Source organism: Chelonoidis abingdonii, chromosome 3, assembly GCF_003597395.2.
Source record: "Chelonoidis abingdonii isolate Lonesome George chromosome 3, CheloAbing_2.0, whole genome shotgun sequence".
NCBI classification, from domain to species: domain Eukaryota; kingdom Metazoa; phylum Chordata; order Testudines; family Testudinidae; genus Chelonoidis; species Chelonoidis abingdonii.
The window spans coordinates 1,398,945-1,421,752 of record NC_133771.1 but is presented as its reverse complement, the minus strand read 5'-3'; the positions used below and the strand labels follow the sequence as shown (position 1 = coordinate 1,421,752).

General features: G+C 63.2%; 1 protein-coding gene across 1 annotated transcript in view; it reads right to left on the bottom strand.

The window, feature by feature from the left end:
* Positions 1-22,808, bottom strand: part of LOC116817681 (cGMP-dependent protein kinase 2-like) — an 80,459-nt gene that overhangs the window by 10,642 nt on the left and 47,009 nt on the right. The window contains 9 exon segments of the mRNA XM_075063495.1: positions 510-599; positions 1,045-1,175; positions 1,294-1,423; positions 6,769-6,813; positions 8,141-8,194; positions 9,874-9,998; positions 14,901-14,910; positions 17,203-17,300; positions 20,213-20,276. Coding sequence (XP_074919596.1) covers positions 510-599; positions 1,045-1,175; positions 1,294-1,423; positions 6,769-6,813; positions 8,141-8,194; positions 9,874-9,998; positions 14,901-14,910; positions 17,203-17,300; positions 20,213-20,276 — 747 coding nt within the window.

Genomic DNA, 22,808 nt, shown 5'->3' with positions numbered 1-22,808 from the left:
CCCCAGCCTAGGGCTGTGACTGCCCTGTTTGAGCAATTGGTCCTGAATTGGCACTCTCAGTTGGGTCCCGCCAGAATCGCATCATCATATCCCCACCCTCCAGCAATCCCGCTATGGCCCCGTCTGCACCACCTGCAAGCCTAGCACATGGCAACCCTGCCTGTGCCGCCAGTTAACACCGCCCCTCACCCATGGGCAGCTCTAGGCATTTTGCCACCCCAAGCATGGCAGGCAGGCTGCCTTCGGCAGAGTGCCCCCAGAGGCTTGCCGCCCCAAGCACGCACTTAGCGTGCTGGTGCCTGGAGCCACCCCTGCCCCCACCCTCCAGCAATCCTGCCATGGCCCCGCCCACCCCCAGCAATCCCACCACAGCCCCACGCGTACCACCTGCCAACTGCTGCCCGCAGCCCCCATCTGCCACAGCTTCATCCGCGCTGCCACCAGCGTGCCTGCTCCGTCTGCCAGCCCCCAGCCCCCCGCCGCCCCCCCGCATGTCCCCAGCTCCTTACACCTCACGCAGCTTGGTCCACAGCTCGCCCCCCGGGCAGAACTCCAGCAGCATGTAGACATACTGGCTGTCCCTGAAGGTGCCAAAGAGCCTGGGGGAGAGGGCGAGAAGGGGTTAACTGGAGCTTCTGACCCCCTCCCCACCACAGCATCCCTGCCAATGCCCCCTAGCAACCCCACCAGTGCCCCCCACTCCTGGTGGCAGCCCCCTGAGCACCCCCACTAGTGCCCCCCACTCCTGGGGGCAGCCCCCCCGAGCTATCCCACCAGTGTCCCTAGGACCCTACCAGTGCCCCCTTCTCCAAGGGGCTGGTCCCCCCAGGCAACCCCACCAGTGCCCCCCACTCCTGGGAGCAGCTCTCAGCAGTGCCCCCCACACCCAGAGGCAGCCCCCCCAGCAACCCCGCCAGTGCTCCCCACTCCCAGGGACAGCTCCCTCCCGAGCACCCCCACCACTGCCCCTCCTCCCGGGGGCATCACTGCACCCGCTGCCCCCTGTGCTCTGTCCCCAGCCCAGGGCCCTGGGGCAGCGCCTACCCCACGATGAAGGGGCAGCAGCTCCGCTCCAGCACCCGCTTTTCCGTGCGCACATGCTCCTGCTGCCGCCTCAGCACCACGTGCTCCTTGCGGATCCGCTTGAGGGCGAAGAGCTGCCCCCGCCCGCGCACCTGGGGGGAGCAGGGCGTCAGGGCGCCAGGCAGGGCCCGGGGCTCTCGCCTCCAGGAGAGGGGGAGGCTTGGCATCCCCCAGGACTGGCACTTGGCAGGAGGGGCTGCTTGGTCTCACCAGTTCAACTCTGCCAAAGCCGCCGGTGCCCAGGACCACAGGGAGCCCTTGGTGCTGCCCGTCCTTGTAGCGCACGGCTGCCAGGTCCTGGAGCTGCAGTGGAGCCGGGCCGGGCTCAGGGCCCAGGGCGCTGTGGGGGAGCGATGCATGGTGAGAGTCCGGACACACGGACGGCACCAGCCCCGCCATGACCCCACCCCAGCCTGGTCCGGTGGGTCCTGCTCACACACACCCCCTGCCCCAGGGCCTGGGGAGAGACCCTGGCTGCCGCCCCCAGGCAAAGGGCACTAGGGCCCGATGAGATCCAGAACCGGCCCCCAGCTGCCCCCATGGGCCCGACGCGCAACGTGCTCAGCACCGAGCCCAGCCAGGCCCCCGCCTCCAGTCTGCCCAGTCATGGGGAACAGCAGCTGGGGGGTCTCTGGGAGCTTGAACTCCTCCCAGGGGAGGCTCTGGGGATTTTGCCGCCCCAAGTACGGCAGGCAGGCTGCCTCTAGCGGTTTGCCTGCGGGAGGTCCTCCAAAGCTGCGGGACCAGCGGACCCTCTGCAGGCAAACCGCAGCACCGGCAGAGCGCCCCCCGCGGCTTGCTGCCCCAAGCAAGCACTTGGCATGCTGGGACCTGGAGCTGCCCCTGGCTCCTCCCCCCCATTGCTGTGCCCCCCTCCAACTCCAGCCCCCCACCCTAGCTGTGACCCCTTCCCAGCCACTACCTCCCCCCCGATGGCTGTGACCTCCTCTAAAGAAGTGGGAATGTTTTTAATGTTCCCTCTGAATATTGTTGGTGCCTCAGTGTCCCCTATTCAGTTCTTAAGTATCTAGGTGGTGGAATAAGGGTGTGTGATTGCTGCAGAGCAAGGGGCCAGCGCACCTAAATGCCTGGCACTCAGTCTCCTAGCAACTGATGGCCTGGGCCCCCCTCTGCAAAGGTGCCAACTGAAGGTGTTGGAGACAAAGGGATCAGGTGACCTCCTGGCCCGGGGAAAGGAGCTGAGCAGAGAGGAGGGGCTGGAGGGGTTGTTACTCTGGAGCTGGCTGAGGACGAGGAGTGAAGGGCAGACGTCGGGGTCTGGCTCACTGCCCCCCAGAATGGACCCGGCCGAGGGGTCCAGTTCGCTGTACCTACAAGCTCTGTTTTAGACCATGTCCCTGTCATCGAATAAACCTCTGTGTTACTGGCTGGCTGAGAGTCACATTCACATCTGACTGTGAAGTGGGGGTGCAGGACCCTCTGGCTTCCCAGGACCCCGCTGTGTCGACTCGCTGTGGGAAGTGCACGGGTATGGGCAGGGGATGCTGAAGCTCCAAGGAGAGACCAGGAGGTGAAGCCGTGGGAGCTTCTTGCCCTCGCAGACAGTCTGCTCCGAGGAGAGGAGCTCCCAGATCTTGCCTGGCTTGCTGGGAGCAGTCCAGAGCACCGCCCGGGACTCCATGACACCCCCAACCCAGCCTCCCTGGCCTGTGACCCCACAGCCACTCCCTCCCCCTATGCTGTGACTCCCAACCCCAGTCTGCTCCTAGGTGTGACCCAACTCTGCCACACACTGAGCTGTGGCCCTGAGTCACAGACTCCTTCCTGCTGATCAGAGGAAACGGCTCAAGGGACTCTGGGGTTCTTCCTTGCCCTGTGAAAGTGCCCCCTTGTTCTCAGGGGGCGAGGCCACGGCCCACCCTTCACAGCATCATAGAATATCGGGGTGGAAGGGCTCAGGTATCTATCCAACCCCTGCTCAAAGTAGGCACAACCCCAACAATCATCCAGCCAGGGTGTCAAGCTGGGCCTTAAAAACCCTAAGAAGGAGATTCTACACCTCCTACGGGAACATCCATTGCTGCTTCACCACCCTCCAGTGATGAGTGTTTCCTAATATCCAATCCTAAACCTCCCCCAGTGCAACCTGAGACCATTGCTCTTGTTTGTCATCTGGTACCTAGCGAGAACCCGAGCTCATCCCCTTCGGAACCCCCTTTCAGGTAGCTGAACGGTCTATAAATATCCCCCATCTCATTCTTCCTGCAGATAAAGAAGCCCAGTTCCTTCAGCCTCTCCTCATAATGTCATGTGCCCCGACCTATCATTTCATTGCCTCCGCTGGATTCTCTCCATATGTCCACATCCTTTCTGTAGTGGGAGGCCCAAACCGGACGCAATACTCAGATGTGGCCTCACCAGCGCTGAATAGAGGGGAATATTCACTTCCTTGATCTGCTGGCAATGCTCTCTACATGCAGCCAACGTGCCATTAGCCTTCTTGGCAACAAGGGCACACGCTGACTCATATCCAGCTTCTCATCCACTGTAACCTCTAGGTCTGTTCTGCAGAACTGCTGCCTAGCCATTCGGTCCCCAGCCTGTAGCAGTGCATGGGATTCTTCCGTCCAAGTGCAGGACTCTGCACTTGTCCTTGTTGAACCTCATAGGTTGTTTTCGCCAATCCTCCAATTTGTCTAGGTCCTCTGTATCCTATCCTACCCTCCAGCGAATCATTGGGCACAACGGGCCCCATGTCGCAGGGTTTGTGTGGCAGGAGCAGGGGAGTGGGGGAGGACAAGGTGGGGGCTGGTATGTGGAATGAGAGGACGTGGGGGGCATCAGGATGGGGGTGCGGGGGAAGGAGACAGCTGTGGGGCTGTGGCTGGGGAAGGTAAGGCCCCCACAGCAGACACTCATAGGCACTGGGTCTGACTTATATGTGGAACTCTAGGGTAGCAAAGCACCAGTCCCACTTCCCAGCCCCCCCTCAACCCCCGGACCGCATGGCACCACACCCAGCAGCCTCCTCCCGCCAACCCCCCTGTGCAGCTTTCCTCCCGAGCCCCCTGACCCCTGGACCTTGGGGGCCTCACACAGCCGCCTTCCTCAGTCCAAACCCCCCCGTGCAAGCGTCCTCCCCCAGCCCAGCCCCCACCCGCGGGAACTCATGGTCCCACACCCACCCCGCTCCTTCCAGCTCACCAAAAAAACACCCTCTGCGCAGCTCTCCCCCTCAGCCCCCTTCCAGGCTCTGGACCGGTGGTCCACCACCAGCCAGCCTTCCCTCCAGATCCTCAACCCCCCCGTCGCCAGTCCTCCTCCCAGTTCCAGCCCCCCCCCCGCGGACCTCCATGGTTCCCCACACCCAGCAGCCTTCCTTCCAGCCTCACCCCCCTCTGCGCAGCTACTCCTCCTCCAGCCCCCTTCCCGGCTCTGGACCGGTGGTTCCCACACCCAGCCCGCCTTCCCTCCAGCTTTCAACTCCCCCAATGCAGCTCTCTCCCTAGTCCCCTTTCCCCAGCCCTTGCTGCGCCTGAGACCGCATGGGCCCCTCCCCCACCAGCTCTCCTCCGCGTCTCCAGACCCCCTGCGCAGTCTCCCCCCCAGCCCCCCTCCAGGCCCTGGACCGTGGGGTCCCACACCCTGCAGCCTCCTCCAGCTCCACACACCCCTGCGCAGCTCTCCTCCCCCAGCCCCCTTCCCAGGGCCTGACGAGTGTGGGTCCCACACCCAGCCAGCCTCCCTCGCGCTCCACCCCCCTGCGCAGTCCCTCTCCCCCAGCTCCCTGCCCCTGGACCGTGTGGGTCACATCCCACCAAGCGTTCCCTCCGCTCCAACCCCCCCTGCCGCAGCCCTCCCCCCAGCCCCTCTCCTCAGCCCCTGCCCTCTGGACCATGTGTGGGCCCCTCCACCCTAGCCAGCCTTCCCTCCAGCTCGCAACCGCCCTGCGCAGCTCTTCCTCCCCCAAGCCCCCATTGGAAGCCCCCACGCTCCTCCTCACCTTGGAGCCTCCCACAAGGGATCTGCTGGGTTGCTTCCATTCCTGCGCTCCGGGGGCAGTTATGCCCCCCTATCCCCAGCGCTGCTAGCCCAGCCTGATCCCCCGCACCTGGCCCAGCTGAGCCAGTGCTGGGGCAGTCCCACGTTTATGGACGAGGCCTGGGAAGCCCCTGGGAAGGGCCGGTGCCGCCTCATGAGGCAGCGGGTTTGTCAGAACCTGTTACCTCGACTGTGTTGAACAGAAAGAAGAGACAAGCCTGAAGGCTGTTCAGTGCAGGGGGCATTGGGGGAGAGCAGAGTGCGGATGGGGGACAGGGGGGATCGGGCTGGTGCAGAGGTGGGTTGGGGGCCGGGGATCAGTGCTGGGGGAGCGGGTGGGTGGAGGTTGATGGGGGCACGGGTGGGATAGGGCTGGCGGGAATATTGGGGTGGGGCAAGGGTGGGGATGGCGTGTATGGGGGTCGGCCGGGGGTATCGAGCTGGCAGAGGTGGTTTGGGGGCGGGGCGACGGGGAGGGGAGGGGGGAGTGCACTATGGAGATGGCTCCTGTGAGGGATCATTGGCCCGGTTCTGATTTACGATTATCCAATGTGTGTGCCGGTGTCATTTCTGTATCTGGATTCAGGAATATTGACCTGTGTCTGTATTTCAACCGTGCTACTTCGGGTGACACCCGCTGCCAAGCCTTCAGGTACAAGAATGGAAAAGGAAGATGGGGCGGACGGCCCATCAGTGAGGAGAATGAGCTGTGAAAAGCCTGGCCCTCCTGTGGCCGCTCCATACTGCCCCTGCCTCATGGACGCTGTGATCCTACCGTCAGGTCGTCTTCTCACCTGACACTAAGCGTTACCTGGGACTTCTTGTAACTTCCCCTGGAAGGGGGGTCAAGGATTCCGGCCTTATGTCAATCCTATTTAGGGTGGGGAGGAAGGCACACAGGGTGCCGTGGCTCTGCCCAAGAAGACAGACTGCTGAAGGGAAGGCAGGGGGGAGTCCACACTGAGACGGGTCCAGTCTGAAAAGGAATAACTGGAACTCTGAACCCCAGCAACTTTGCACCTGCCAGCAACAACATCTGAGGGGAGCAATGCTATCTGTAACCAATGTCTAGTGAAACCAGCTTCGTTTGCGGGTTTGTTTTCATCTGCTTGGTAATCTGCTTTGTTCTGTGTGTTACTCCTTTTCTCACTTCAGATCTGACCTTTACAGTTAATACCATTTGTGTCTGTAATTTCTAATGGAGGGCAGGGGTGGGGGAGAGTGTGCACCCCTCTCTCCACACTGAGGGAAGGGCGCATTTCATCAAAACTTTGGGTTTGTCCCCCTTAAAAGGAGTGAGCACCGGAGCGCTGGAGTAAGTCCCCAAAGTGGAGTCTGCCCCGAGCAGGGCTGCAGCTGGGGGCGGCCCTGCCTGTGCTGAGGCTGGTGCCTAGGAAGACCTGTCCAACAACTGGGGAGTGACGGTGGGGACCCGCTCCCAAGGGAGGCTGCAGGATCCTGCCATGGGAGGTTTAAGGACGCATTGGACAAACCCCATCACGGCTGGTCCAGGTTCACCTGGCCCTGCCTCAGGGCGGGGGGCTGGACATGGTGCCCACGCAAGGTCCCTTCCAGCCCCCCCCTTCTGACTCTCTGAGACACAGCCAGGGAGACCCTGGCAGAGGGGGAAGGATCCCTCGAGGGCCGGCTGGGTCTGTGCGGGGCCCCGGGGCTGGGACTCACCGTCCGGGCTCAGGAAGGGAGGGAACCTCCAGCATGGCCATGTCTCTGACAGGGCGAGAACAAACCAAACATGGGGTCAGTCCCCTGGGACCAGGACAGGAGCCCCTCTGCCACTGCATGGCACCCACCTTACAGACCCTGCCACCCTGCCACTGCGTGGCACCTGCCCCCTGGCATCCCCTGCCACCCACTGCCCCATGACACTCGCCTCATAGCCTCCTGCCACTGTATGGCACCTGCCCCCTGGCAGCCCCGGCACCCACCGCCCATGACACCCGCCTCATGGCCCCTTGCCACTGCGTGGCACCTGCCCCCTGGCATCCCCTGCTACCCACCGCCCAATGACACTTGCCTCATAGCCCCCTGCTACTGCGTGGCACCTGCCCCCTGGCAGCCCCTGGCACCCATCACCCCATGACACTCTCCTCATAGCCCCCTGCCACTGCGTGGCACCTGCCTCCTGGCATCCCCTGCTACCCACCGCCCAATGACACTTGCCTCATAGCCCCCTGACACTATGTGGCACCGGCTCCCTGGCAACCCCTGCCACCCACCGCCCCATGACACTCGCCTCATGGCCCCCTGCCACTGTGTGGCACCTGCCCCCTGGCATCCCCTGCTACCCACCGCCCCATGGCACCCGCCTCATGGCCACCTGCCACTGTGTGGCACCTGCCCCCTGGCAGCCCCGGCACCCACCACCTCATGACACCTGCCTCATGGCCCCTTGCCACTGCGTGGCACCTGCCCCTTGGCATCCCCTGGCACCCACCGCCCCATGACATCCGCCTCATGATCGCTTGCCACTGCGTGGCACCTGCCCCCAGCATCCCCTGCCGCCCACCGCCCCATGACACCCGCCTCATGGCCCCTTGTCACTGCGTGGCACCTGCCCCTGGCATCCCCTGCCACCCACCGCACCATGACATCTGCCTCATGGCCCCATGCCACTGTGTGACACCAGCCTCCTGGCATCCCCTGCCACCCACCGCCCCATGGCACCCACCTCATGGCCACCTGCCACTGTGTGGCACATGACCACTGGCATCCCCTGCCAGCCACCGCCCCATGACACCTGCCTCATAGCCCCCTGCCACTGCCCCTGCATGGCACCCACCCCTTGGCATCCCCTGCCACCCTGCCACTGTGTGGCACCTGCCTCTTGGCACCCCTCCCCCCTACCTCCCCATGGCACCTACCCCTGGCACCTGCCCCCATGGTCCCCCTCTCCTCTACCTTCCCAAGGCACCTGCCCCCCATGGTCACCGCCCCACATGGTCCTAGTTGTGCCTTGCCACACAGGAATGCCCTGGCCCCATGGAGGGGCAGTATTAGCAGGACCCCCCGTCCCCATCCCCAGGGAGACACTCACGGCTCTGAGAGCTGCCTGGGCGTGGGGCAGAAGGGGCAGATCTCCTGGAAGTCTCTGTCATAAATAGATAGCTAAGGGTTAATGTTTCTTTTACCTGTAAAGGGTTAACAAAGGGAACCAAACACCTGACCAGAGGACCAATCAGGAAACCGGATTTTTCAAAGCTTAAGGGAGGGAATTTTTGGGATCTGAGTCTGTTTGTCTTCTCTCAGCTATGAGAAGTTTCTTTCTTCTTCTAATCTTCTGTGTCCAACTTGTAAGTACAGGTAGAAAAACAATATATAGGCTTTTACGTTGTTTGGGTGTATTTACATGTGTGTAACTTGCTGGAGTTTTCAAATTGGATATCTTTTTGAATCAGACTGTTATTCATATTTCTTATAAGCAATAGCCCCTGTATTGTCATCTTGTTACAGAGAATATTTTGATGTCTTTGTTCTTCTTTTTTATTATAAGCTTTCTTTTTTAAAAAACCTGTTTGAGTTTTCTCTGTTAAGGAGAAAGGAAGCAGGGGGGGGGAACACTACGCATCTGTGTTTAACTCTCTAGTGTCCCAGGACGGGAAGCAGCTAAGGGGAAGAGAGATAGAATCTTTTCTGTCTGTATTTGGCGTTTGTCTTTGTGAGAAGGAACTGTTTCTTGGTTTGGTGATGTAAAGAAGATTGCGCAATACTCCGGATAGCCAGAGAAGGAAGTCGGGTGAGAGGGAAGGGGAAGGGAAGTGGTTATTTCCCTTTGTTGGAGACTCAAAGCAACCTGAAGTCTTGGGGTTTCCCAGGGAAGGTTTTGGGGGGCTCAGTGTACCAGGCACTGATTCCTGGGGCTGGTTGGCAGCGAGATAAGATCAAGCTGGTAATTAAGCTTGGAGTTCATGCTAAGCCACCAGATTTTGGGACGCTAAGATCCAGATTTGAGAAGATGTCTAGATTAGCTCTGCATGGGAAGAGAGGAAGGAGGTGTTGCAGGACCGGTGGAGGACCCGCCACCGGACAGCCTCGCTGCCCCCAGGAGCCAAGGCCACAGAGCACCCCCTGACCCAGAGACCAGGAGGAGGGAGGAGCAGGACGAAGGGACTATCAGCCAGGTGCCATGATAGCAAATCAGTGGCAGTGCTGGGGAGAGAACCCAGGGAGTCCTGGCTCCCAACCCCCCAGTCTAACCCACCAGCCCTCCCCTCCGAGCGGTAGAGAACCCAGGAGTCCTGGCTCACAGGCCCCCCTGGATCTAACCCACCAGCCCCACTCCCTCTCCAAGCGGGAGAGACCCAGGGAGTCTGGCTCACAGCACCCCCGCTCTACACCTCACGCGCCCCCAACTCCCTCTTCCAGAGCTGGGAAGAACCCAGGAGCTTGGTTCACTCCCCCGCCAGTCTAACTCACTTAGCCCCCACTCCCTCCAGAGCCAGGGAAGAACCCAGGGAATCCTGGCTCAACAGCCCCCCTCCCCCCGATTAACCCACCAGCCCCCACTCCCCTCCCAGAGCAGGGGAGAGAACCCAGGAGTCCTGGCTCCCAGCCCCGCTGCTCTAACCCAGCAGCCCCCACTCCCCTTCCAGAGCCAGGGAGAGAACCCAGGAGTCCTGGCTCCAGTTACTCCGGCTGGCAGCCTGTGGAGGAAGGGGGGGCGAAGCCCGCCTTGGGCACCACATGCCATGTCCGTGGCACCATCGGGCAGGGTTTGAAGTCAAGTCCCCTCTGCACCATGGTGCCCCTAGCGTGGGGCTCCCGACTCACTCCTTGGTGACAGTGATGCAGGCGACCTCCCCGTGCGCCCGGCAGGTGGCCGTCCGGCGGATGTTGCTGCAGAGAAGAGAGAAGCTGTGAGGTTGGTGGGGGCGGGGATAGGAGACTTGGCGTCTCTACTGGGATGCGGAAGCCAGGGACTGGGGGCGGGGTGTGGGCTGGGAGTGTCCATGTGTGGGCAGGGAGCGGAGACACTGGGGGGCAAGTACCAGAGAGCCCACCTGTGCCAGGGGTGACAGGGATGGGAAAAGCGACAGGGAGCGTGCAAGCGTGTGCACAGGGCGTGCACACATCCGGCTGTGAGCGCCCCTGTGGGCCCCGCGGTGTGTGTGTGTGCCAGGTCTCATGGTGTGTGTGTATATGTGCCGGGTCCCGCGGGCTGTGCGTGTGTGTGTGTGTACGTGAGTGCCGGGCCCCGCGGTCTGCGGATGTGTGTGTGCCAGGCCCCACAGGGTGTGCCTGTGCGTGTGCCAGGCCTCGCAGGGTGTGCGTGTGTGTGTGTGCTGGGCCCTGTGGTGTCTTTGTGCGTGCTGGGCCCCGCGATGGGTGTGCATGTGTGTGTGTATGTATGTGCCGGGCCCCACGGGGTGTGCGTGTATGTGTGTGCTCATGTGCCAGGCCCTGTGGTCTGTGTGTGTGTGTGAGTGTGTGTGTGTGCCGGGCCCCACGGTGTGTGTGTGTGCTGGGCCCTGCGGGGTGTCCGTACATGTGTGTGTGATGTGTGTGTGTGTGCCGGGCCCAATGGTGTGTGTGCGTGTGTGTGCCAGGCCCTGTGGTGTGTGCTCCTGTGTTTGTGCCAGGCACCGCGAGGTGTGCATGTATGTGTGCTGGGCCCTGCGGTGTGTGCACGTGTGCCAGGCCCCATGGTGTGTGCCTGTGTTGGGCCCCCCACTGTACGTGTGTGTGTGCATGTGTGTGTGCCGGGCCCCGCAGTGTGTGCACATGTGCTGGGCCTAGCGGTATGTGTGTGTGTGTGTGTGTGCACACACGTGTGCATGCATGTGTGGGTGGGTGTGTGCCGGGCCCCACGGTGTGTGTGTGCATGGGTGGGTGTGTGCCGGGCCTCGTGGTGTGTGTGTGGTGTGTGTGTGTGTGCCAGGCCCTGCGGGGTGTGTGTGTGTGTGCGCGCCAGGCCCCGCGGGGTGTGTGTCTGTATGTGCACGCGTGTGTGTCTGTTGTGTGTGTGCCAGGCCCCACGGTATGTGTGTGCGTGTGTGTGTGTGTGCTGGGCCTCGCGGTGTGTGTGTGGTGAGTGTGTGTGCCAGGCCCCACGGGATGTGTGTGTCTGTGTGTGCACATGTGTGTGTCTGTTGTGTGTGTGCCAGGCCCCACGGTATGTGTGTGCGTATGTGTGTGTGTGCCGGGCCTCGCGGTGTTTGTGTGTGTGGTGTGTGTGTGTGTGCCGGGCCCTGCGGGGTGTGTGTGTGTGTGTGTGCGCGCCAGGCCCCGTGGGGTGTGTGTCTGTGTGTGCACGCGTATGTGTCTGTTGTGTGTGTGCCAGGCCCCACGGTATGTGTGTGCGTATGTGTGTGTGTGCCGGGCCTCGCGGTGTTTGTGTGTGTGGTGTGTGTGTGTGTGCCGGGCCCTGCGGGGTGTGTGTGTGTGTGTGTGCGCGCCAGGCCCCGTGGGGTGTGTGTCTGTGTGTGCACGCGTATGTGTCTGTTGTGTGTGTGCCAGGCCCCACGGTATGTGTGTGCGTATGTGTGTGTGTGCCGGGCCTCGCGGTGTTTGTGTGTGTGGTGTGTGTGTGTGTGCCGGGCCCTGCGGGGTGTGTGTGTGTGTGTGTGCGCGCCAGGCCCCGTGGGGTGTGTGTCTGTGTGTGCACGCGTATGTGTCTGTTGTGTGTGTGCCAGGCCCCACGGTATGTGTGTGCGTATGTGTGTGTGTGCCGGGCCTCGCGGTGTTTGTGTGTGTGGTGTGTGTGTGTGTGCCGGGCCCTGCGGGGTGTGTGTGTGTGTGTGTGCGCGCCAGGCCCCGTGGGGTGTGTGTCTGTGTGTGCACGCGTATGTGTCTGTTGTGTGTGTGCCAGGCCCCACGGTATGTGTGTGCGTATGTGTGTGTGTGCCGGGCCTCGCGGTGTTTGTGTGTGTGGTGTGTGTGTGTGTGCCGGGCCCTGCGGGGTGTGTGTGTGTGTGTGTGCGCGCCAGGCCCCGTGGGGTGTGTGTCTGTGTGTGCACGCGTATGTGTCTGTTGTGTGTGTGCCAGGCCCCACGGTATGTGTGTGCGTATGTGTGTGTGTGCCGGGCCTCGCGGTGTTTGTGTGTGTGGTGTGTGTGTGTGTGCCGGGCCCTGCGGGGTGTGTGTGTGTGTGTGTGCGCGCCAGGCCCCGTGGGGTGTGTGTCTGTGTGTGCACGCGTATGTGTCTGTTGTGTGTGTGCCAGGCCCCACGGTATGTGTGTGCGTATGTGTGTGTGTGCCGGGCCTCGCGGTGTTTGTGTGTGTGGTGTGTGTGTGTGTGCCGGGCCCTGCGGGGTGTGTGTGTGTGTGTGTGCGCGCCAGGCCCCGTGGGGTGTGTGTCTGTGTGTGCACGCGTATGTGTCTGTTGTGTGTGTGCCAGGCCCCACGGTATGTGTGTGCGTATGTGTGTGTGTGCCGGGCCTCGCGGTGTTTGTGTGTGTGGTGTGTGTGTGTGTGCCGGGCCCTGCGGGGTGTGTGTGTGTGTGTGTGCGCGCCAGGCCCCGTGGGGTGTGTGTCTGTGTGTGCACGCGTATGTGTCTGTTGTGTGTGTGCCAGGCCCCACGGTATGTGTGTGCGTATGTGTGTGTGTGCCGGGCCTCGCGGTGTTTGTGTGTGTGGTGTGTGTGTGTGTGCCGGGCCCTGCGGGGTGTGTGTGTGTGTGTGTGCGCGCCAGGCCCCGTGGGGTGTGTGTCTGTGTGTGCACGCGTATGTGTCTGTTGTGTGTGTGCCAGGCCCCACGGTATGTGTGTGCGTATGTGTGTGTGTGCCGGGCCTCGCGGTGTTTGTGTGTGTGGTGTGTGTGTGTGTGCCGGGCCCTGCGGGGTGTGTGTGTGTGTGTGTGCGCGCCAGGCCCCGTGGGGTGTGTGTCTGTGTGTGCACGCGTATGTGTCTGTTGTGTGTGTGCCAGGCCCCACGGTATGTGTGTGCGTATGTGTGTGTGTGCCGGGCCTCGCGGTGTTTGTGTGTGTGGTGTGTGTGTGTGTGCCGGGCCCTGCGGGGTGTGTGTGTGTGTGTGTGCGCGCCAGGCCCCGTGGGGTGTGTGTCTGTGTGTGCACGCGTATGTGTCTGTTGTGTGTGTGCCAGGCCCCACGGTATGTGTGTGCGTATGTGTGTGTGTGCCGGGCCTCGCGGTGTTTGTGTGTGTGGTGTGTGTGTGTGTGCCGGGCCCTGCGGGGTGTGTGTGTGTGTGTGTGCGCGCCAGGCCCCGTGGGGTGTGTGTCTGTGTGTGCACGCGTATGTGTCTGTTGTGTGTGTGCCAGGCCCCACGGTATGTGTGTGCGTATGTGTGTGTGTGCCGGGCCTCGCGGTGTTTGTGTGTGTGGTGTGTGTGTGTGTGCCGGGCCCTGCGGGGTGTGTGTGTGTGTGTGTGTGTGCCGGGCCTCGCGGTGTGTGTGTGTGTGGTGAGTGTGTGTGCCAGGCCCCACGGGGTGTGTGTGTCTGTGTGTGCACGTGTGTGTGTCTGTTGTGTGTGTGCCAGGCCCCACGGTATGTGCGTGCGCGTGTGTGTGTGTGTGTGCCGGGCCCTGCGGGGTGTGTGTGTGTGTGTGTGCGCGCCAGGCCCTGCGGGGTGTGTGTGTGTGTGTGTGTGTGTGCGCGAGGCCCCGCGGGGTGTGTGTCTGTGTGTGCACGCGTGTGTGTCTGTTGTGTGTGTGCCAGGCCCCACGGTATGTGTGTGCGTATGTGTGTGTGTGTGTGCCGGGCCTCGCGGTGTGTGTGTGTGTGTGTGTGGTGTGTATGTGTGCCAGGCCCTGCGGGGTGTGTGTGTGTGTGTGCGCCAGGCCCCATGGTATGTGTGTGGTGTGTGTGTGTGTGTGTGGTGTGTGTGTGCCGGGCCTCGCGGTGTGGTGTGTGTGTGTGCCGGGCCTCGCGGTGTGTGTGTGTGTGGTGTGTGTGTGTGTGTGCCGGGCCTCGCGGTGTGTGTGTGTGTGGTGTGTGTGTGTGTGTGTGCTGGGCCTCGCGGTGTGTGTGTGTGTGGTGTGTGTGTGTGCTGGGCCTCGCGGTGTGTGGTGTGTGTGTGTGTGCCGGGCCTCGAGGTGTGTGTGTGTGTGGTGAGTGTGTGTGCCAGGCCCCACAGGATGTGTGTGTTTGTGTGTGCACGTGTGTGTGTCTGTTGTGTGTGTGCCAGGCCCCATGGTATGTGTGTGCATATGTGTGTGTGTGCCGGGCCTCGCGGTGTGTGTGTGTGTGGTGTGTCGGGCCCTGCGGGGTGTGTGTGTGTGTGTGTGTGCCGGGCCCTGCGGGGGGTGTGTGTGTGTGGTGTGTGTGTATGCCAGGCCTCGCGGTGTGTGTGTGTGTGTGTGTGGTGCGTGTGTGTGCTGGGCCTCGCGGTGTGTGTGTGTGTGGTGTGTGTGTGTGCCAGGCCCTGCGGGGGGTGTGTGTGTGTGTGTGTGTGCCAGGCCCCGCGGGGTGTGTGTGTGTGTGTGTGTGTGCCAGGCCCCGCGGGGTGTGTGTGTGTGTGTGTGTGCGCGCCAGGCCCTGCGGGGTGTGTGTGTGTGTGGTGTGTGTGTGTGCCAGGCCCTGCGGTGTGTGTGTGTGGTGTGTGTGCCGGGCCCTGCGGGGTGTGTGTGTGTGTGTGTGTGTGCCGGGCCTCGCGGTGTGTGTGTGTGTGTGGTGTGTGTGTGTGTGTGCCAGGCCCCACGGGATGTGTGTGTCTGTGTGTGCACATGTGTGTGTCTGTTGTGTGTGTGCCAGGCCCCACGGTATGTGCGTGCGCATGTGTGTGTGTGTGCCGGGCCCTGCAGGGTGTGTGTGTGTGTGTGTGTGCGCCAGGCCCTGCGGGGTGTGTGTGTGTGTGTGTGTGTGCGCGCCAGGCCCCGCGGGGTGTGTGTCTGTGTGTGCACGCGTGTGTGTCTGTTGTGTGTGTGCCAGGCCCCACGGTATGTGTGTGTGCGTGTGTGTGTGTGCCGGGCCTCGCGGTGTGTGTGTGTGTGTGGTGTGTATGTGTGCCAGGCCCTGCGGGGGGGGTGTGTGTGTGTGCGCCAGGCCCCATGGTATGTGTGTGTGGTGTGTGTGGTGTGTGTGTGCCGGGCCTCGCAGTGTGGTGTGTGTGTGTGCTGGGCCTCGCGGTGTGTGTGTGTGTGTGTGGTGTGTGTGTGTGCTGGGCCTCGCGGTGTGTGTGTGTGTGGTGTGTGTGTGTGTGCCGGGCCTCGCGGTGTGTGTGTGTGTGGTGAGTGTGTGTGCCAGGCCCCACGGGATATGTGTGTTTGTGTGTGCACATGTGTGTGTCTGTTGTGTGTGTGCCAGGCCCCACGGTATGTGTGTGCGTATGTGTGTGTGTGCCAGGCCTCGCGGTGTGTGTGTGTGTGTGGTGTGTGTGTGTGTGCCGGGCCCTGCGGGGTGTGTGTGTGTGTGGTGTGTGTGTGTGCCAGGCCTCGCGGTGTGTGTGTGTGTGGTGTGTGTGTGTGCTGGGCCTCGCGGTGTGTGTGGTGTGTGTGTGTGCTGGACCTCGCGGTGTGTGTGTGTGTGTGGTGTGTGTGTGTGCCAGGCCCTGCGGTGTGTGTGTGTGTGTGCCAGGCCCTGCGGTGTGTGTGTGTGTGGTGTGTGTGTATGCCAGGCCCTGCGGGGTGTGTGTGTGTGTGTGTGTGCCAGGTCCCATGGTGTGTGTGTGTGTGTGTGTGTGTGTGTGTGTGTGTGCGCGCGCGCCAGGCCCTGCGGGGTGTGTGTGTGTGTGTGGTGTGTGTGTGTGCCAGGCTCTGCGGTGTGTGTGTGGTGTGTGTGTGTGCCAGGCCCTGCGGTGTGTGTGTGTGTGTGTGTGTGTTGGTGTGTGTGTGTTGTGTGTGTGTGTGCGTGGCCAGGCCCTGCGGGGGTGGTGTGTGTGGGGGTGTGTGTGTGGGTGTGTGTGGGTGTGCGCTGGCCAGCACGCTCTCGCCTGGATCCGTGCGCTGCGGCACTGGAGCAGAGGGGCAGGGAGCACTCTGGACAGGCAGACCGGACCCAGTTGGTGGGGCGCTGGAGGGTGGGGGACAGGGGGATGCCCACCTGGCCCAGCAGAGGGAGCCCAGTGTGGGGGCGATTGGAAGGGGGTGGCCGAAGGCCTAGGGTGTGCTCTCCTGGCCTAGATCAACAGAGGCACGCCCAGGTTATGGGGGGATTGGCAGGTGGTGGGGGCAGGGGGGCCCCTGGGCCAGCCAGAGATAGACCCAGTTTCTGGAGGGCTGGAGGGGGGTGGGCAGGGGGCCCAGAGGCAGGGAGACTGGGATGTGTTTTACACCTGGGCTCTCTGAGGGGCGCAGGCACCGCCGACTCCCAGGCATCCACCAGGAGTCAGAGCACGCCGCCCCGAAACTGACCCAGCTGCTCCCCTGTGGCAGCGGAGGCGGTCGGGTGGTGGCTCTGGGAGGAAAAAGAGCAGGGTTCGATTTGGGGAAGGGAGCGGGCGGGGGGGACTCCCGCCAGAGCAAGTCTGTGAGCGCGATCTGCCCGGGCTGGCTGCATGGAGGGGCTGCTGGGAGACGAGGAGCTGGGCACTACTGTTAGCCCAGCTAGAGCCAGAGGAATCGAGACCCAGAGCGTCCTGAAGAGCCATCGTGAAGGGCTGCAAGCCTCCGCCAGCTTACCCAAGAAATGCCTTGAAGGGGGGGATGAACTGTTGTCCCAACAGGACGGAGAGGGACGGTAGTGCCCCAGGCAGGGGAGGGGTCATTGCCCAGCCAGTCGCGGTGGAGTGCCAGGTGGAGGGGAGGGGGTAGTACACGCACAGGCAGGCCAGAGGGAGTGGTTCCTCTCAGCAGGGGAGGGGAGGGCAAATGACGGAGGGGTCGGGGCCTGCGGCCATGCAGAGGGAGAGGGGAGGGTGTAGTGCCCAAGCCGAGGGGTGGGAGAGGAAGGCTGTAAGGGTCGTGCCCGGGCCGGGCGGGGAGAAGGGAGAGGGCGTGCCCTGAGAGGGGAGGGAGCGGGAGGGTCGGAGGCCCCAGGCCAGGGGAGGGAGGGGAGGGGGTCTGGGCGCCAGGCAGGGGAAGGGGTCGGCCCTCAGGCTCAGGTAGTGGAGCAGCAGGGAAGGGGAGGGAGGGGAGGGTCGGGCCCCGGCCGGGCCAGGCAGGGGGAGGGGTTGTGCCCCAGGCAGGGGAGGGGTAGTGCCCCGGCAGGACGGGGGAAGGGAGGGGTTGGGCCCCGGGCCAGGCGGGGGAGGGGATGGGTCGGAACCCGGGCTGGGCTGGACCCACCTCTCCTCTCAGGATGATGTAGAAGTTATTCCCCTCGTCCCCTTCACGAACGATCACCTCGTCATGAGCGAATGTGCACTGCAGGATGGACACACAGACAGACCTGTCATCGCAGGATGGATGCATGGACAGACCCAGGGAGTTTGGGTGCCAGCGGGGGCTCAGGGCTGGGGTGTGGGAGGGGGCGCGAGCTCCAGGAGGGAGTTTGGGTTTGGGAGGGGAATAAGGGCAGGGGGTTGGGATGTGGGAGGGGTTGCGGAATTCAGGCTCCAGGTGGGGGTTCCAACCTGGGGCAGGGGGATGGGGTTGGGATGCAGGAGGAGGTGTGGGATCCGGGAGGGAGTTTGGGTGCAGGAGGGGGCTCAGGGTTGAGGGTGGGATGTGGGAGGGGGCTCAGGGCTGGGGGTGGTGGTCTCCGGAAGGGAGTTTGGGTGCAGGCGGCGGCTCAGGTCTAGCGGTGGCATGCGGGAGGATATGTGGGCTCCAGGATGGGGTTCCGACCTGGGGCAGGGGGTTGGGGAGGGGCTGCAGGCTCCAACCGGGAAGTGCTGACCTCAAGCGGCTCCTGATCCACTGCACAGTGGGGCTCAGGGAAGGTCTGCCCGCCTGGGCTCCGCATGGGTCCCAGAAGCAGCCTGGCATATCCAGCTCCTCGGTGCAGGCGTGGCCAGGCGGCTCTGCCCGCTGACTCTGCCCACAGGCGCCGCCTCAGCAGCTCCCACTGTCCCCAGTTCCTGGCCAATCAGAGCTGCAGAGCTTGTGCTTGGGGCGGGGGCCACACACGGAGCTTCCCTGATCGCCCCTGCGCCTAGGAGCTGGAAGGGGGATGTGACGGCCGCTTCCAGGAGCAACATGGAGCCCGAGCAGGCAGGGAGCTGCCTTAGCCCTGTTGTGCCACTGACCAGAGCCGACGGGGTCCCTTTTCCACCAGGCGTTCCGGTCGAAACCCGGGCACCTGGCAACCCTACCTACAAAGAGGGACACACAGACAGGCCCAGCCCCGCGGGACAGACGCACCGACGGGCCCAGCCCCGCGGGACAGACGCAAAGACGGGCCCAGCCTGTGGGACAGACACACAGACAGACCCAGCTCCATGGGACAGATGCACAGACAGGCCCAGCCCCGTGGGACAGATGCACAGACAGTCCCAGCCTGTGGGACAGACACAGACAGGCCCAGCCCCGCGGGACAGACATAGACAGGCCCAGCCCCGCGGGACAGACGCACAGACAGGCCCAGCCCCGCGGGACAGACGCACCGACGGGCCCAGCCCCGCGGGACAGACGCACCGACGGGCCCAGCCCCGCGGGACAGAAACACAGACAGACCCAGCTCCACGGGACAGACACAGACAGGCCCAGGCCCGTGGGACAGATGCACAGACAGGCCCAGCCCCGTGGGACAGATGCACAGACAGTCCCAGCCTGTGGGACAGACGCACCGACAGGCCCAACCCCGCGGGACAGACACAGACGGGCCCAGCCCCGCGGGACAGACGCACCGACAGGCCCAGCCCCGCGGGACAGACGCACAGACAGGCCCAGCCCCGCGGGACAGACGCACAGACAGGTCCAGCTCCACGGGACAGACACAGATAGGCCCAGGCCCGCGGGACAGACGCACAGACAGGCCCAGGCCCGCGGGACAGACGCACAGACGGGCCCAGCCCCGCGGGACAGACACAGACGGGCCCAGCCCCGCGGGAGAGATGCACAGACGGGCCCAGCCTGTGGGACAGACACAGACAGGCCCAACCCCGCGGGACAGACACACAGACGGGCCCAGTCCTGTGGGACAGACGCACAGACAGGCCCAGCTCCGCAGGACAGACGCACAGACAGGCCCAGCCCCGCGGGACAGACGCACAGACAGGCCCAGCCTGTGGGACAGACACACAGACAGACCCAGCTCCGCGGTACAGACACACAGACAGGCCCAACCCCGCGGGACAGACACACAGACGGGCCCAGCCTCGCGGGACAGACGCACAGTCCAAACCTCGTGGGACAGACACACAGATGGGTCAGCCCCATCCATATGGAGCTCGGCCTAACCGGAGGGACACATGGACAGCCCAGGCCCCGCGGGACGGACACGCGACAGGCCCGGCCCCGTGGAAGGGACACGCATACAGGTCTGGCCCCGCGGCATGGACACGCGGACAGGTCTGGCCCCGCGGAAGGGACACGCGTACAGGTCTGGCCCTGCAGAACAGACACGCATACACATCTGGCCCCGCGAGATGGACACGCGGACAGGCCCGGCCCCGTGGGATGGACACGCAGACAGGTCGAGCTCCATACCAATGGGGCTGGCCTTGCAGGAGGGACACGCGGACAGGCCCAGCCCCGCGGGACGGACACGCGGACAGGCCTGGCCCCGTGGGACGGACACGCAGACAGGTCAAGCTCTACACCAATGGGGCTGGCCCCTGCAAGACGGACACGCGGACAGCCCAGGCCCCACGGGACGGACACGCGGACAGCCCAGGCCCCGCAGGGTGGACACGCGGACAGCCCAGGCCCCGCGGGATGGACATGCGGACAGCCCAGGCCCTGCAGGGCGGACACACGTACAGGCCTGGCCCTGCGGGACGGACACGCGGACAGCCCAGGCCCTGCAGGACGGACACGCGGACAGCCTAGGCCCTGCAGGACGGACATACGGACAGCCCAGGCCCCGCAGGATGGACACACGTACAGGTCTGGCCCCGCGGGATGGACACCACAAAGCAGGTCAGATGCCCTGGCGACCCTGAGAGATGCACCCAGAGATTCATCCAGCCCTGGGCCAGGGCATGGGATCCTCGACCTGCGCCCCACTGTGCCCAGGTGTGTCGCCTGTCCCAGGGCCCAGCAGGGAACCAGTGCAGCCTCCCATGTGCCGCTCCCCAGGGCGGAGAGGTGCTGTCAGTGCCATGGGGCAGCCCCATTCCTGGAGGTGAGGGAGCCTGTGAGGCCCATGGGACTGCACAGCTCCCAGCTCCTACCTCCTCCATGGAGTCCAGCAGCTTGGAGAGCTGAGGGTCTGCCAGGCCCTGCAGTGATGGCGCCCTGGGGAGAAGAGCGGGGCCATGTCAGCATGCTGGCCTGCCCGGCACCCAGCCCGAGGACCAGCACCCACTGCCAACAGGACCCAGCCCGGGGACTAGCACCCACTGCCAGTGGGATCCAGCCCAGGGACCGGCACCTGCTGCCAACAGGATCCAGCCCAGGGATCAGCACTTGCTGCCAGTGGGACCCAGCCCGGGGACCGGCACCTGCTGCCAGTGGGACCCAGCCCGGGGACCGGTACTCACTGCCAACGGGACCCAGCCCGGGGACCGGTACTCACTGCCAACGGGACCCAGCCCAGGGACCGACACCCGCTGCCAACGGGACCCAGCCCGGGGACCGGCACCTGCTGCCAGTGGGACCCAGCCCGGGGACGGTACCCACTGCCAACGGGATCCAGCCCAGGGACCGGCACCCGCTGCCAATGGCAGCCAGCCCGGGCACACCCATCCCGGGGACCGACACCTGCTGCCAATGGCACCAGCCCAGAGAACCGGCACGCGCTGCCAATGGGACACAGCCCGGGGACTGGCACCCAGCCCGGGCACGCCCAGCCCAGGGACCGACACCTGCTGCCAATGGCACCAGCCCAGGGAACCGGCACCTGCTGCCAACGGCACCCAGGCCCAAGTGGGGTTCCAGAAGGATACGAGAGTGATGGAGGCAGCCACAGGAGTGGGAACTAGGGGTGCAGCACCCCAGGTATTACGCAGGGCTCTGCTCCCTGTTCCCATGCCGGGGTTTCGCACCCACCCCCAGCTGTGGCCCCAGCCTCAGCCCCTTTACCCTGTCTGTGTCCCCCAGCCCCGAGCCACGGCCCAGCTCCCAGCCCCAGCTCTAGGGGGCAGTGGGGGGCTGTGACATTATGAAAGGTGACAGGGCCAGAAAGAGTTAATTACCTCCCAGACTGACCTGACCCAGGGCCAGGGGCGGCTCCAGGCCCCAGCATGCCAAGCGCGTGCTTGGGGTGGCAAGCCGCGGGGGGCGCTCTGCCGGTGCCGCGAGGGCGCCAGACAGGCTGCCTTCGGTGGCACACCTGCAGGAGGACTGTCAAAGCTGCGGGACCAGCGGACCCTCCGCAGGCAAACCGCCGGAGGCAGCCTGCCTGCCGTGCTTGGGGCAGCAAAATCCCCTGAGCTGCCCCTGCCCAGGGCTGAACCTTAAGGACTGGTTTGAAATCTCAAGGGGAGGTGTTTGCTCAGGGCTTGGGATGTCAGCAAACAAGGCCTGTCTATTGCTAGAGCTTTGATTCAAAGATCAAAAGAGGAATATTAGCATTTAAGATAATACTTGAGTGAAATAGTGTTATTGTCTATGTGTCTCTTTGAAGGTTGTGGTAACCTGTATCTGACTGTTCAATGGATAAATTACCCTGTGCTAATTAGCAGGATGTTTGGGAGAAGGAGTTAAGCCTATTGTCTTCTCAGGCCAAAAGGCTGCTGGAAATGTATAAAACCCTGGGACACGATCCTGCTTCATCTCAGATCTGCTTTGGGTTTCAAGAGGGGGAAACCTTAAGCCGCAAGGATTGAGATCCCCAGTCACTGACGAGTCACCCTGAATATGGACACTGGACTATAACCTCTGGACTATTTCTAAAAGGACTTTTGGCAACTACAAGCTCATCTCTGCTGTGTCTGAACCTCAAGAACTGAATTCAAGTCTGTCTGAATAACCTGTATGGTAATATAGAAGCTGTTTTGTGCTGTTTGGTAAATCCAAGTATTCGAAGATCCACCCGCTTCTAGGGTTTGTCTGCCCTGTTTTGTTTGCAGTTCACCCTGGCTCCCACTGGCAGCACCATCACAGGGGTGCAGACAGGCGTAAGGGGAGGTGCAGCTGCAGCACCCCCACTCTAAAAGTGTTCCAGTGGCAGCAGGATGTCCTCACAACCTGGCTCCCCCCATGACCTGGCTCCTTGTCCAGCAGGGAGTCCTCGCGACCTGGTTCCCCATCGATGGTTTTGAAGTGCTGGGAGTTGGAGCTGAGAGCAATGGAGCTTTGGCTTGAGGAAGAGACTAGCAGCCTGTGAGATGCAGTGAAAACATGAGCAAGCAGGAGAGGCAGTAAAAGTGAGAATAGGGGCTGGAGAAGCCAAGGGCCAGAGGACCCACTGAGGGGAAAGTGAGGAAAGGCCCCAGCATGCCAGTTCTAGGGGAGCCTAGATCCCAACTTGTTGCCCAGTTGGAGGAGGGGCGGGATATCAGTTCCCACCTCACTGCCTTTGAGGAGGCCTGTGACAGAACCAGGCTGACCCCATGGGCCAGCTCCACGTCTCACCCCCTTGCTCGGTCCCAGGGCCCTAGGGGAGCCCAGCCAGATGGGCGGAACCAATACTGGGGACTAGGAACAGTTCAACCAGGCTCCACTGCTCAAGTCTGAATGGGCATCTGAGGCTTATGGGTACAGGTTTTGGGCTGTGCAGATCCCAGGCGTGACCTACATGGAAGACCTCCCACTGCCCCGCTGGAAGGATCTCCCCACAAATGAGGTGGGGGAAGGGGTCACTGCACTGGAGGATTTGTATAAGAA